At 43.9% G+C, this 14,194-nt stretch overlaps 1 protein-coding gene across 4 annotated transcripts in view; it reads right to left on the reverse strand.

Moving 5' to 3' along the window:
• Positions 1-14,194, reverse strand: part of LOC146812806 (alpha-2-macroglobulin-like protein 1) — a 468,691-nt gene that overhangs the window by 172,038 nt on the left and 282,459 nt on the right. For all 4 annotated transcript variants that reach the window (XM_085619916.1, XM_085619915.1, XM_085619914.1 and 1 more), the window contains exon 22: positions 9,739-9,790. In XM_085619916.1, the coding sequence (XP_085476042.1) occupies positions 9,739-9,790 (52 nt within the window). The remainder of the gene's footprint in view (positions 1-9,738; positions 9,791-14,194) is intronic.

A 14,194-nucleotide genomic window follows, 5' to 3' on the forward strand; every position in this document is an offset into this window, starting at 1 on the left:
CCATGTAATTATTAACAGAAGATCCAATGAACACAAGCACAGAGAGCCTGTGCCATACACAAAGCCTCTCCCAGCTCAGAAGTGAACTGTGCTCTGCCTACTCTTAGGAATTTAGCAGATGATTCTAGAATATTTTGCTCCTCAGTTTCTAAGTCATGAGGATCCAACAATAGTCCTGATTTAAGATTTTTAGGGTTCCAATGGACCGACTCCACAGATCCATGAACCACTGCTGTCTGGCCTAGTATGATGCTACTAGGTGAATCATCAAGGACTCAGGTGTCATCTTCTTGATGAGTCTAGTTGTCAGTGGAATTTGTGAGCATGTGTACACATGTATGCGGGACTGAGGATTCCAAAAATCTTTCCCCTGATTTGCTGGATGCCAGGAATTTTGCATTTTGAGATGATTTGAACAGGTCACTCTCTGGATTGCCACAGCAGTAAAATATTAAGCTTGGTAGTTTGGCTTCTAATTTGCAGTTGTGAAATGTTGCCCTCTCTGTGCTGAGAGCATCTACTAGGAAGTCATGTAGACATCTTACAAGCTCAGTTGACAGCAATAATCTGACCTTTACCTGGTGCAAAATGATTTGAGCTCCTTTGATAACCAGGCTGGGCTGTTTCCTCACTGTTCAAGAATGTAAAATGGATAGGTCATTGTTTTCCTTGTCCTGATGTCAGCCCCTCGGACACATGGTGGATAAACATGCATGGTTATCAATAGGGGGAGGCTTAATTCACGTAATTCTGTGTAGAGTAATTGCGTGAAACAATTCCTCAAGATGACGCTTGAATTACGTAAGCAGAGCAATTCTGCGTTTAGCGCTATTTCTTAGAGAAAAAATGCCCCCAAGCATCCAAAATGGATGCGAGGATCGATTTTGTGCTACGAAACAGTGCTAAATGAAACAGAACATGAATAGCTAGAAGGAAGGGTCTCTTAACCAATAGACATTATTCACTGGAAAACGATTTGCGGCCGTGATGAAAACTGACTGATGTAAATCGCCCCCACCCACTAAATCGATCGGTATTGCCATTGAGGATGTTGGAAAACAGCAGTCGTGTTGCTTGTGGCTGACAGATGCTTTTATTATTGGAAGTCCCTTTTCATGGACACTGATTTCACCATTCTGAAGTACAGCTTTCAGGTTTGTTGGTATGAGTGAGATGGGGCATAGTTGTCCTGTGAGTTGTAGGGTTGATTGATAAGTGCTGCATTGATAGCCTCCCTGACACTGTCTTCTTTTTCCTGAGTATGATTGGCAGCCTTGTAATGAAGCATGGGTATCCATTAATGTATTGCTATCATCAACAGGTTTACCCAATAAAGCTATCCCATTAAACAGTGATCAACAATCATTGGCTTGACCTCAAGTCTGAATGAAGGCTCCAAGGTCAAGAGTAACCTCACAGCACAAGTCCATTTGCCATCAAAGTGTGGGTAACAGTCGTAGATGTTAGTTCACCTTCCTTCACGGTGGCTTAAACCTCTGTCTTTTAATTATCTGACAATGTCCCAAGGAAATGGCCAATGCCAACCATAAGTGCCTGTCATGGCAAACGAGTAGCCGTAGCACCAACAATTTCAATAGCCACAAATATGGCTACTTTTTTGCCCATTGTGTCTATGTTCCTACCTACCATATACGGGGGCATGCTGAGGGTGAGGGTGGATTATCAGGCCATCGCGGGACAACCATAGAGACGCCACAGTCAGTTTTGACATGATTCAGCAGACAGTTAGGTCAGTATTTAGAAGCTTTATATTTCTTTTTAAGAAATGCAATGTTTGAAGAAGTAGTTTCTTAGTTTTTCAGACTTGTTCCCAGAAGTGATCCTGAATAGTGATTGTCTTGACTGATTGTCAGATTTTAGCTCTGATGTAAAATACAAAATATGACTCTCTGCAGGTGGCAAAGCAATTGGAATTTGTTGGAGGCTCTCTAAATGAGGTTCTGAAATTGACTAATTTCATTAGGGGAAATTACTGGGGACTGGACTGAAACCCCCCTCATCCAAAACCACATGAATAATCAATTTATCCGGGGCCTGAATCAGTTGTTCAATGGACATGACATACTCCTCCTCTGAAGTCATCATGTTATGTTCCCTGGATTTGTAATGCGCGACTTGCACCCATGGGCTATCCAGGCGCTGGAGCAGGTGAGAAAGTCGTCTGGGTCTTAGTTGAAGAGCCGGATCTTCAGCTTCTTGTGAAATTCTAACGCAAGGAGTAGGCTCTTAAGTGCAGGGGGAGATTGTTCCACATTTTGGATGTGAGGCATGAGAAAGCTAGAGCTCATGATCTGCTTTTGCGGATGTGGGGTGTGTGTACGAGAGAGACACCATTGTTGTCATCTACGATGTTGTCAATGACCGTGTTTTTGTTGTCGCTGATGCACTCGAGGATGAGGTCTTCATCAATGTCAATGATGCAAAAGTTGAAGATGTGGCAGCTCTGTTTGTTCCTTCTACTACCTTGTGTTGCATCTAGGACATTATATTATGAAGCTCTTTTGCTAACATCCCATCTGAGTGCATCATTTAGAGTGACATGTCCACTGCTGCATTCATATTTGGATGTGGGTGGACCTTGTAGTAAGATTGCACTGCTGTTGCTTTCACCTGACAGCTACTGGACCCATTTCACATCTGGTTGAGTCATGCATTCTCGCTCATCTAGTCTTACGGTCATTGAGATCAGGTTAGAACATCAGACATTCTCTTTAATTGGTGTAAAGGTATTGCAGTTTTCATTGCTTCAGCCTCTCTTGTTTTACTTCTACCACCTCCACTCATCCTTCCACAGGTTCTCCCTGTCCTCTGCTGTCTTAAACGGTGGCCCAGCAGTCCCCGCCTGGCTGCTCATGACATCTGCCCAAGCGGCTCCCCAGGCAGCCCTGACTCACCATGGGAGAAGCACCACTGCACAATATTGGATCTATCGCAACCCATGAGAGTTTTTAAAAAATCCACTTATGGGTCACTGTCCGCATAGCAAGAGCTGTGAGTAGACCTATGGGCTCCTGTGGCTGAAAGCATCAAGGAACACCAAGACCTCCCCACATCTACCCTTAGCTTATGTGAAAGGGCTGGTCTACATCGTCTTGTATATTCAGTGTGTTATCTCAGGAAAATGGTTCCCCTGAGATGTACACATATAAAATTATGAGTCTAGCACTTAAGGCCGGCTCTAGGGTGGTGCGACTGCTGCCACCACACAGTGCCCTGTTTCTAACTATATTACGGTTTTGGCAGCGTTCCTGGCCTCCAGCAATTTGGAAGTAACAATTAAAATGTCACAATAACTCCGGTGATTGATGTTCTTCCTGGAAAGAGATGTTTTCTCTCCTGGAAGTTTTGACTCAGCATAAGGTAGCACAGAGGGTTAATATGACTGCTGCAAAGAACTTGTACCCTGCAGATCACAAAGTGCATATGATGTAAATAGGTCAATGAGAACAGTCCAGCCCGAACTGCCAAGCCATGTCTTCCCTGGACCGGAAACAAGCATCCTGGGACCGGTTTCTGGCTAATCAGCCGTTATCAGCCAGGCTAGCTTGAATCCAGTGGCAAAGTGAGCAAGGTACCCACGTCTGGGCATACCCTGCCAATTTAGGGCGAACAAAGGAAAACCAAAGGGGATGATGGACAGAGTGTTGAACATTGCAAGCACTCACCCATGAGGCACATGGTCAGACTGATTTGCATACGGCCATGTCTCAACTGGGGTGGCGGAGTGAGCTAAAGAATGATGATGGATTAAACACAGATCAGTTGACTGGGCGTGAGTGCTTGCATTGTTCAACACTCCGTCCATCATCCCCTTTGGTTTAGCTTTGCCCATATTTACAAGGCCACATAAATTCACCCTGCGTGGCTTTTCATGGCTCTGTAAATATGGCCCCCTTCACGCATTACTCTGCTTGAAAGAGGCCTTCCATGGGTGTTGCTGTGGGTGTTACCACACAACATCAATGATACCTGATGCATTCTCAGATTTACAAGGTTTTGTAAACTTGGGAATGCGTCATTTTTCCTTTTTCTATGTGTGATGCATTCTTCAGCACACATAGAAAGAGGAAAACACCTCCCTTCCTGCCCCCAAAATTACTCCTACAACGCAGACAACCTTGCACCGTGGTGCAATGGGGCCTGTGTTGACGCATGGCAGCCCATTTTGCGCCAGCGCAGAGAGAAAGGACAGGAAGGCTCTGTATCTCATAGATACAGCGCCTTCCTGTCCTTTTTTTTTGATGCACGGCAGCACAGCAGGAAGGCTTGCACTGCAGTGCATCAAAATATTGCAATTGAGGCCCCCTTATTAGTTATCTTGTGCAATTGGTATTTGTGTATTTGTGTTGTAGGGAAAGCAAGTCGTCATTTCTGCAGAGAAATCTGACCCTCGTTAGTAGCTCTCGTTGTGGCAGTATATGCTATTTATGTATTTTGTGATAAAACTTTCAAACTCAGGGCCTCCTTTACAATATTGTGACGCAAGGCAGAGCAGCAAGCCTTCCTGCGGTGCTGCCGTGCGTCAAAAGAAAAGGGTAGAAAGGCAAATTTGCAAATCTTGTAAATCTGGGAATGCGTCAGTTTCCATAGATAATGCGTGGTAACACCCACAGCAAAACCCATGGAACGTCCCTTTCACACAAAGTAATGCACGAAAGGGGGCCATTGTTACATGAAAAGCCAGGCAGGGCGGCTTTATGTTGTCTTGTAAATTCTGAATTTTTAGGGGAATATGATTTGTTTTTACATCCGTTGAAAATCAACAACCCCGTCCAACATTTAAGTGAACACATTTATCAGGCACCTCTTAGCATGCCAACCTCAGAGGAGGACAGCAGGGGGTACTTCTCCCCCCACCGCACGCTTGCAGCACCAGTTGCAGAAAGCAATCAACGACTCAAGTACCCAGTTAGAGTCTACCCTAGATATGCCGAAGGACAAATTGACATCACTTTGATGTCCTTCTTTTCGACACCCCTTTTCCCCCTGTGGCCCCAGGAACCCCTGGGAATCTTGGCAAAGCCATCTATAAACGGAAGCACCTGAATGATGCCTTCGCTAGGCTCAAGGGGGTGTCATCACCAGTACACGTCTGTAGAAGAGTAAACGGCACTGCATTGAACATGACATGAGCCCCTCTACCTCGGACCTATATCGGGGAGGTTAAAGAGATACAATGACGATGATGTGCCTGGCTGGTGCCCTTGCCACAAAACTCTCTGGTTGCCCATGTTTCCATACCAACAACCACCACTTCCAAAGGCTTCCTCCTGGATCCGTTTGGTGAACCCATGTCTTAACCTTCTGCGTTGAGGCACCAACCTTTCCTGGATTGGCTTCCATTTCCACAGTTGCTCCCTTAGTTTGCTGATGGTTTTCCTTCCCTCTGAAAAAAATCTGCTAGAGGCACATCCTGCTCTGAATGTCCTACCTCTGCATACCACACAAGGTTTTATTTACAAGCCCCTTGCGCATCCGGTGCGTCACTTTTAACATGGGTAAAAGTGACGCACTAGAGGCGCAAGGGGACTTAGGGCACTTTTAACATGGGAAAAAGTGACGAACAGGCGGCACAAGGGGCTTGTGAATAAGCCCCAGGTGTGCTGTGCATTCCCCTCCCGAATTTGCTGACCTGATTCCTTTGACTGGCAAGGGTCCTTTCCTTTCTCCTGTGCCTGCCCCATCGTTGTGCCTTTTTCCTGCCCATTGCTGAGGTTACGCGGAATGCTTTGCAGTAGTGCTTCTCTTACGTCTTACATTGGCAGAGCCAGTAAGCATTAACTATACCAATTCAGCCTGCTGCATAGATGGAGCCCAATGACCTATCCCTGGCCCTTTGTGACACGCGCTGTTGCTGCATTTGCACATTGCCATGGTTACCTGAGATGCCTAGTACCAATGGCTCCATTACATCACAGACTAGCAGAGCCAATGAGCATTTATGAACCCATATTTAGGGTCAAAACCATTTAGGTTTCCTTAGTTACTTACAGAAGCCCCTCTGTGACATCAATATGCATTAGCCAATGAATTATCAGTATGTAAATGATGAGATCACCGTTCTAAGTTCCTAGAATGTGGCGGCTTCGGCTTGACATTTTAAATATTCGTGTCCCAGCCTTGTGAATGAGGCTAGCACTCTCTTAAAAAAATACCTTATGTTTTTCCTTTCTTAGCTTATTCATAACTGTTTAAATGGCGCTTGGTTCTCCAAATTTTCCCACTTTGTTCAGTCATGCCTTAATATGTTTTTGTTAAAATACACAAGTTTATAAAGAGATTATAGATTTCAGAATTTCGACACAGTTTTATGTGTGCTTGTGACACCTTATTTGTAATTGCACCAAAAGTGAATTACCTAATTGCCTGACGAAAATAGGTTAGCAAAGGCCTACACTGACTCACAGAGAGCTTAAATAGAGGATGCCTTCCCTGCTGTAAGCTTCTCCTCGAGGCATAAGAGAGAGTTTATGGAGGCCCTTAATAATGACGCTTGAGTTGCGTCAATATTAAGGGCCCCACCGTTGGGCGATGATGAAACTGTAGATGCCGTCTCTGTGAATGTTGCTGGCTGTGAGAGGTCTAGATCAGGGAGGATGGCATGGCCTTGAAACCTTTCTACTTAGACTATGCCTTTATGCAGTGTCAATCGTACAAATGCCATTTTCCACACACATCATTAGATCTCCAAGGCAAACCATTGCTTGACCTTCAGGCTAAAAGATCCTAAGTTCCATGGCCGGGTGCCTTCCACCCACATCACAGCTGCATGATTCCCGGCTAGGAGTATCCTCGCCCTCCTTCTCTGAATAGTTCTACATTAATAAACTCAATTTTTTGACAGTGCTCAGGTCGGGTGTTTGTTAAGTTGTAGATGATGTAATAAAACATGGTCAGGATCGGGTCTTGGAGGACTCTGGCCAGCCCACCACTATGCCAATCCAGTGACGCCTCACCCCCCATGATCAGTTGTCCTTCTCAGCTTCATTTCCCTCTCTCTGGCCCTCCCTAATCTGTTTACTTCTAGCATCTAGCTTTTCCAAGAATCTAGCAAACCTCAACTTTTACAATGCTCGTCTTTGGTTCCTTCCCATTTCTAGTCTTCCTGGCCTTTTCTTCCCTCCTCTCAAGTGAATGCTTAGCAAACATGCTTCCATGTTTAGTTTCATCTTCTCTTTTCAAGGGGCTTCACTGAGCTTAGTCTCTCCAAGTACATGTTGGGCTTTGGACAAGGGGCATCCTCTGAGCCTGCCTGTCCACATGTTGGACACGCAGCCATGTTTTCATTTTTCCCTGTCATTCTAGGCACCACCTCTCCCTCTCACTATTCCTGGTGTTGTTGATACAATAGACAGTTGAAGCTTGTAAGTGCTTTTGATTAAAGTGGAGCCTAAAAGATGGTATTTAATATTTAAATACGACATGGATGGCGCCATAGGCAGCTCTACTTTGCTAGTTTCCCTACACATTTTCCAATTTCTCCCTCTCCTTGAAAGACCTTTCTCGTAGCTGGCATCCTTATTATGTCTGATCTCTCGCAGATGGGTCTATGATGTCAGGGCCCACTCCCTTTCTGGACTCAATTTATTACCCGACAGAGCAGTGTTGTACATTTTATCATGCACCAAGATGACCTTGTGTTCTGTCTTTACTCTTATTTTCAAGATCCCTTATTTCCTAGCTCTTCTTGCCCTGCCTGCAGGTGTAAATCTCCCACAGTACCCAACTCTGCTCTGTGGAACAGCTTCTTCTTTCCTTTAAGAACATCCACAAACTGGTTTCACGTACAATGTTGGGTTGTTGGGCAGAGCTAATCATGTCCACCTCGTGGAATGACACCTCCTCTTCTGAAGCCCACTCTACTCATGGCTCAATGGCTTCAAATGCATTCTTCACTCACTCCAGACTGGAACACATCCTTAGGGGCACTGATCTGTCTTATATGTCAACATGCATGACCTTTTACCATAAACCAGCTGAACCTGTGGCAGGCCATGTTTTCTCCAGGCTTTCAACTTGCATACTGCACCATCTCATTGCCTTGTGATAAAATGTGGATTTTCCTAGTTTCAATGAAGAGGAAATATAAGATTTTACTAAAGCTAATGAGGTGTGTATAATATCTCCTCTTCCCTCAAAGAGGTGATTCTCCCTTGAATAACAACAAAAGGGTTTGTTTTTTGCTATTTACAAACCTGCTGCATGCATGTTATTACTGTTTTTTATGAATATGCTATTTGTTGCCCTTTTTGCACTAATATGTTGGCTTCCTTATTTCACTCATCTTCTTTTTCAGGTTTGCCTTGATCTCGACGTTCCCCTGGAATAACAGCACCACTTCATCGCCTGCTGTAACCAGATGTCATCCCTACTCCTTCATCTCGTCCCAGTTGGAACCAAATCAAGTTTCTTCAAGTGCGCACTGATCTTTGCTTTGTAGCTGTGAGAAAAAGGCACTTTTTTCATAGTCACGCACATTTTTTTGCTGAATTTTAGTGCTGGTTTTTAGAATGCTGTCCAGACCCGGTGCATGTGCTCTGTCCCCTAGAGCATGTAGAAATTGGCAAATCCCGAATTGGCTTTATGCACCATTCTTGTAAGGCAATAACATATGGTGCAGAAAATACACCTATAGCATAAAGTTAAATTAAATAAAAGAAGATATATATTGTCCCTACCTACCTACTTACCTCACAATGCTAGGAAAATTAAGCTACCTCCAAAGAATAAAACTAAAGAACAAACCACTCAATAATAACTGAGATAAAAACGTGAATCAAACTGGAAGTCTTTCTCCTTCTCCTCTATCAGTGACTTTATCACTTCTCTCTCTCATCTCTTTCTCCCTCAGACTCTCGCTTACACTCACTCATCCTCATTCAGTATATCTCTGTCATTCTCTCCTCCGATTTTGCCTGCTATGGATAAGTAGTCCAGTGCTTCCTGCTGCCTACCTAATACCACATATAGCTAAATTCTAATCCAAACTCACAAATGACACAACATTCAGAGATTCATCAGTGACTAACAAATCTCACTCAGGAAATTGAGCATTCCCATTTGCCCCATTCCTTTCTGAATTATAACCTTAAAACAGGCACCGCTAAACCCCCAAACCTAGACTTTGACTCTTATAAGGTGATACAGCCATTTGTAATTGATGATCAAGTTTTGCCAATCACAGCCATAAATTTGAGGGATTTAAAGGGAACAATGAGTCAATTTTGAGAAAAAGAGTTGCCCTCCCAGACACCGGCTGTGATCTTGTGAGTCAAGGAGATTTGCTGTAATTCAGGTAGGGAGCGAGAGTTAGTAAATATCTTTGATCCTCTGAGCTGCAAGGTTGAGCGTGTCATATGAGTTGATGGTATATAGAATCATTTATTCCAATGAGTTCTTGACATTACGTTCTTGTAGGGATTATAGTATCACATCAATGTAAGGTACATTGCTTTATACTGATGTCCATTTATGGGATCCTATAGATACAGAGCTCACTGGATTTTAGGGTTGATAATACCATATAGTGTACAGTAGGTTTATGAAGCATGAAGGTTTATGGTTCATGACGAGTGCATGCTTGTCTTGTTCACGGCCAGTCCAGTTTGCAGACTTGACAGTATTATACAGTGCATTGTTCATGGCATACTTTGCAGTTTAGACCAACAAACCACCCCGAAAACCGACATGTCAAGCAATCCCATTACCGGTCCTTACTTTTAGTGCAGAGCATGAAGCTGTGAGTCCTCTCTTGAGGTATTCCCTCTGCCTGTTGGAAATGAGATAAGGAGGGGAGAAGTGTAAGAGTGGCTAAACGTGGATAAATGTGCAAAAATGAGAGAAAAATGAGAGAAAGAAAAGTGTAGTGAGAAGATCTCTTCTACCAACAGACAGTTGTACTAGCACATCATGTATAGGTATGTATGTATATATATATATATATATATATATATATATATATATTACCTACTGGCGGTCGCCAGTAGGTAGTTATAGTTAGGACCACGTTTCCATAGGAAATCCGCAACATTCTATTTTGAATAACTTTTGCGCCGGTCGACGAATCCTCGCGAATTTTTCAAAATAGGTGGGGCGCTACGCTCCGCTCCTACCCTGAAAGTCTCGGGGGGATTCGTCAAGCGGGGGCTGAGATAAAAGGGGGGTCCCAAAACGCGTTTTTCCCATGCATTTTTCCATAGGATCTTTAGACAGGGCTACAGCCCGAACGGCTGAACAGAATTACTTGAAATTTGGCAGAGAGGTAGTCCTCAGGTCAAGGAAGTGCCTTTTGTAGGTTCGGTGTAAATCTGTTCAGTAGATTCTGAGAAAATCACCTTTAAATCAATATATATATCTGAGCCAGCTTACGGTGCGCTTACGGTACGCTTACCGTACGCGTACGGTGGCGTGCGCGAGCGCGATTCTGATTGGCTCTTAGATCTTAGTAAACATTCGAATCGGCCGAAACCAGGAAGCGGCGGCCGCCATTTTCTCTCTCGCACTGAGAGTGATGATGAAAATACAAAGCACAAAAACATGTAAAGGGGCTGTTTAGACAGCTCCCACACACATAGCCATGTTGAGGGAGTCCCCAAAGATCCCCCAAGGCCAAAAACTGAATTTTTTTTTTTTCGCTAATTTCGCCGATTACGCTTACCGTACGCGTACGGTAAAAAATGATATAAAAAAAATAAATATCCACACTCTCCCCACCCCGTGTGCAATTGGTGGCCGAAGGCCACCTATTGTGCATGGCTTATTAACTTTTGAGATAAACTATAATATTTAAAAAAAAAAAAAATAATTATCCACACTCTGTTCACCCCGTGTGCAAATGGTGCCCGAAGGGCACCATTTGTGCATGGCTTATAAAAATTACGAAAAATTAAAATATTACCTTTCAAAACGAAGTGCATCATATGTCCTCCATGTGCGCACGGTGCGCGAAGCGCATCGTGCGTACATGGCCCATCTAGCGTAACGTGGGCACGCGGTGGCTTATAACTTTTGAGATAAACTATAATATTTAAAATAAATAAATAAATAAAAAAATTATCCACACTCTGTTCACCCCGTGTGCAAATGGTGCCCGAAGGGCACCATTTGTGCATGGCTTATAAAAATTACGAAAAATTAAAATATTACCTTTCAAAACGAAGTGCATCATATGTCCTCCATGTGCGCACGGTGCGCGAAGCGCATCGTGCGTACATGGCCCATCTAGCGTAACGTGGGCACGCGGTGCGCGTAGCGCACCGCGTGCCCACCGTGCGTGCACGGCACTAACTGCGGAAAGTGCGCGCACGGTGCGCGAAGCGCACCGTGCGCGCACAGAACGAACTGCGTTAAGTGGGCGCGCACGCCACGAATGGCGTAAAGTAACTTAACATTTAAAAAACCGTACAAATTCACTGAAAAAACCATAGGTTTCACACACGTTATAGTTAGGAATTAGCATTTAAAAAACCTTGCAAATTCACTGAAAAAACCATAGGTTTCACACATGTTATAGTTAGCGGAAATTTTACTGATAAAAAACCAATGAAATTCCCCCGTTATAGTTAGTGCAGGCAACTATAACTCACGCGACCGCAATCTTCTGCTGATGACATATGTGTCTTTATGAAAAAAAAATATTTGTAATATATGTATAGCTAAAAATGTATGGAAGAAGACATGGGCAAATAAGTGTCTAAATACAGTATTAGCATCAGCAGAGGATTGCGGTCGCGTGAGTTATAGTTGCCTGCACTAACTATAACGGGGGAATTTCATTGGTTTTTTATCAGTAAAATTTCCGCTAACTATAACATGTGTGAAACCTATGGTTTTTTCAGTGAATATATATATATATATATACACACACACACAATACATTTTAAACCATAACAAATCAACTGGAATTATTTTAAAAACAGTCCAAATTAATTGCACATAAGAAAAATAAACAATATAAAAAATTTATTTTTCCCAAAAATATATATTGTATATTAAAGACATTACTAAATAAAAATAGTATAACTTTCATTACACATAAACATAATAATATAAATTTAAACAATGATAATAGAAGTATAGAATTGTAGGAATAATACATCTACTATTCCCACTCCAATGCCTGCAACAGTACCACTCCAATGCCTGCAACAGTAGGGAAAGCATTGGACTCAGGAAGGGTAAAATGTATGTACTATTCCCACTCCAGTCTGTGCAACTCCAGGGAAAGTGTTGGACTCAGGAAGGGTAAAAATTACTATTCCCACTCCAGTCTGTGCAACTGTAGGGGAAGCGTTGGACTCAGAAGGGGTAAAATGTACTATTCCCGCTCCAGTCTGTGCAGCAGTAGGGAAAGTGATGGACTCGGGGGAGGGGGGGTGACACATATGACTATTTTCAGTCAGTGCAAAAGTAGGGAAAGGGTTGGACTCAGGAAGGGTAACAATTTACTATTCCCAGTCCAATGGGCTCAACAGTAGGGAAACTGTTGGATTGTGGAGGGATAAAATTTACTATTCCCGCTCCAGTCTGTGCAATAGTAAAGAAAGTGTTTGATTGCGGAGGGATCAAATTTACTATTCCTACTGCAATCGGTTCAACAGTAGCAACACTGTTGGATTCCGTCCTGCATCGGTTTTTGATTGTGATTAATTATTGTTACTAATTTCCTTCACACCCATTACCCCTACAAAAACCACGACCCACACTAAAAATGAAAATATCAAATTAAATTAATTACACATATTCCATAATTAAAGATCAATTAAATAATTAATAATAATAAAAAATGAATTATTACATAATCATAACTAAATGACTTCCCACCCTATATCCTACAAACCCCCCAAGCCGCGCCTAAAACCTAACATAATCAAAAAATAATTATCAATTAAAATAAATATTTATCAATAAAATAATTAGTATTATTTTTAAATATAATTATTAATTTATTATAATAAATTTACCTCCCACCCTTTACCCCTATAAACCCCACAACCCACCACAGCACTCAAAATAAAAATAAACTATTACATTAAGGTGCCGATTCCAATCCTGTAAAACCCGGGTACGAATGGTCGTACGGAGTGTATTCTCCGTACAACTCGTACCCGGGAAATCCACCTTACAAACCAGCAAGTACGATTCGTACAGAAATACCATTTCCATATGAATCGTACAAAACTACGTACGGCTAAAAAATACCCACAATTCTGATCCGGGACATCGTGTACGTGACGTCCGTACGGAGTCAGGCAGCGTTTTACGGACCAGCAAGTACGATTCGTGCCTATGTCACTCCGCACGGCTCATTGTTTACGGCAGCCAAAAACTCCCGGAAAATTGAGTATGACGCGAATAAGGAGCACCGGTACGCGACGGACAGCCATAGACCCCCATCCTACGTGTCATCCCGGCACTCCTAGCCTATGACCTGGTACACCGAACCCGACGCACACGCCGCAGAAGGTGAGAACAACACCCATGGGTCAAGGGGGGGTGAGGGTCATGAAACATACCCCCTACACAAATTAAAACATACATTATGGAGGACATACATTACCTCCAGGGTCTGGTCACTTCGGGGGGCGTGTCCACCAATCCCTTCGTACCGTAACAACGGAAGTGGACGTGTACGCGTACCCGTCACCACTACAATGGAGGGACGGACCGTACCCATGCCCTCAGAGCGTGGGTACGGTCCGTACCACCATTGTAGTGGTGGCGTAGGGGTGCGCGTGGTACGGACCATACCCACGCCCTCAGAGCATGGATATGGTCCGTACCACTATTGTAGTGGTGACGTAGGGGTATGCATGGTACGGACCGTACCCACGCTCTGAGGGCGTGGGTACGGTCCGTAACACGCGTACCCCTATGGCACCACTACAATGGTGGTACGGACCGTACCCACGCCCTCAGAGCGTGGGTACGGTCCGTACCACGCGTACCCCTACGTCACCACTACAATGGTGGTACAGACTGTACCCACGCTCTGAGGGCGTGGGTACGGTCCGTACCACGCATACCCCTATGCCACCACTACAATGGTGGTACGGACCGTACCCACGCTCTGAGGGCGTGGGTACGGTCCGTACCACGCGTACCCCTACGTCACCACTACAATGGTGGTACGGACCGTACCCACGCTCTGAGGGCGTGGGTGCGGTCCGTACAC

The sequence above is a fragment of the Triturus cristatus genome, chromosome 7 (assembly GCF_964204655.1).
Source record: "Triturus cristatus chromosome 7, aTriCri1.1, whole genome shotgun sequence".
NCBI classification, from domain to species: domain Eukaryota; kingdom Metazoa; phylum Chordata; class Amphibia; order Caudata; family Salamandridae; genus Triturus; species Triturus cristatus.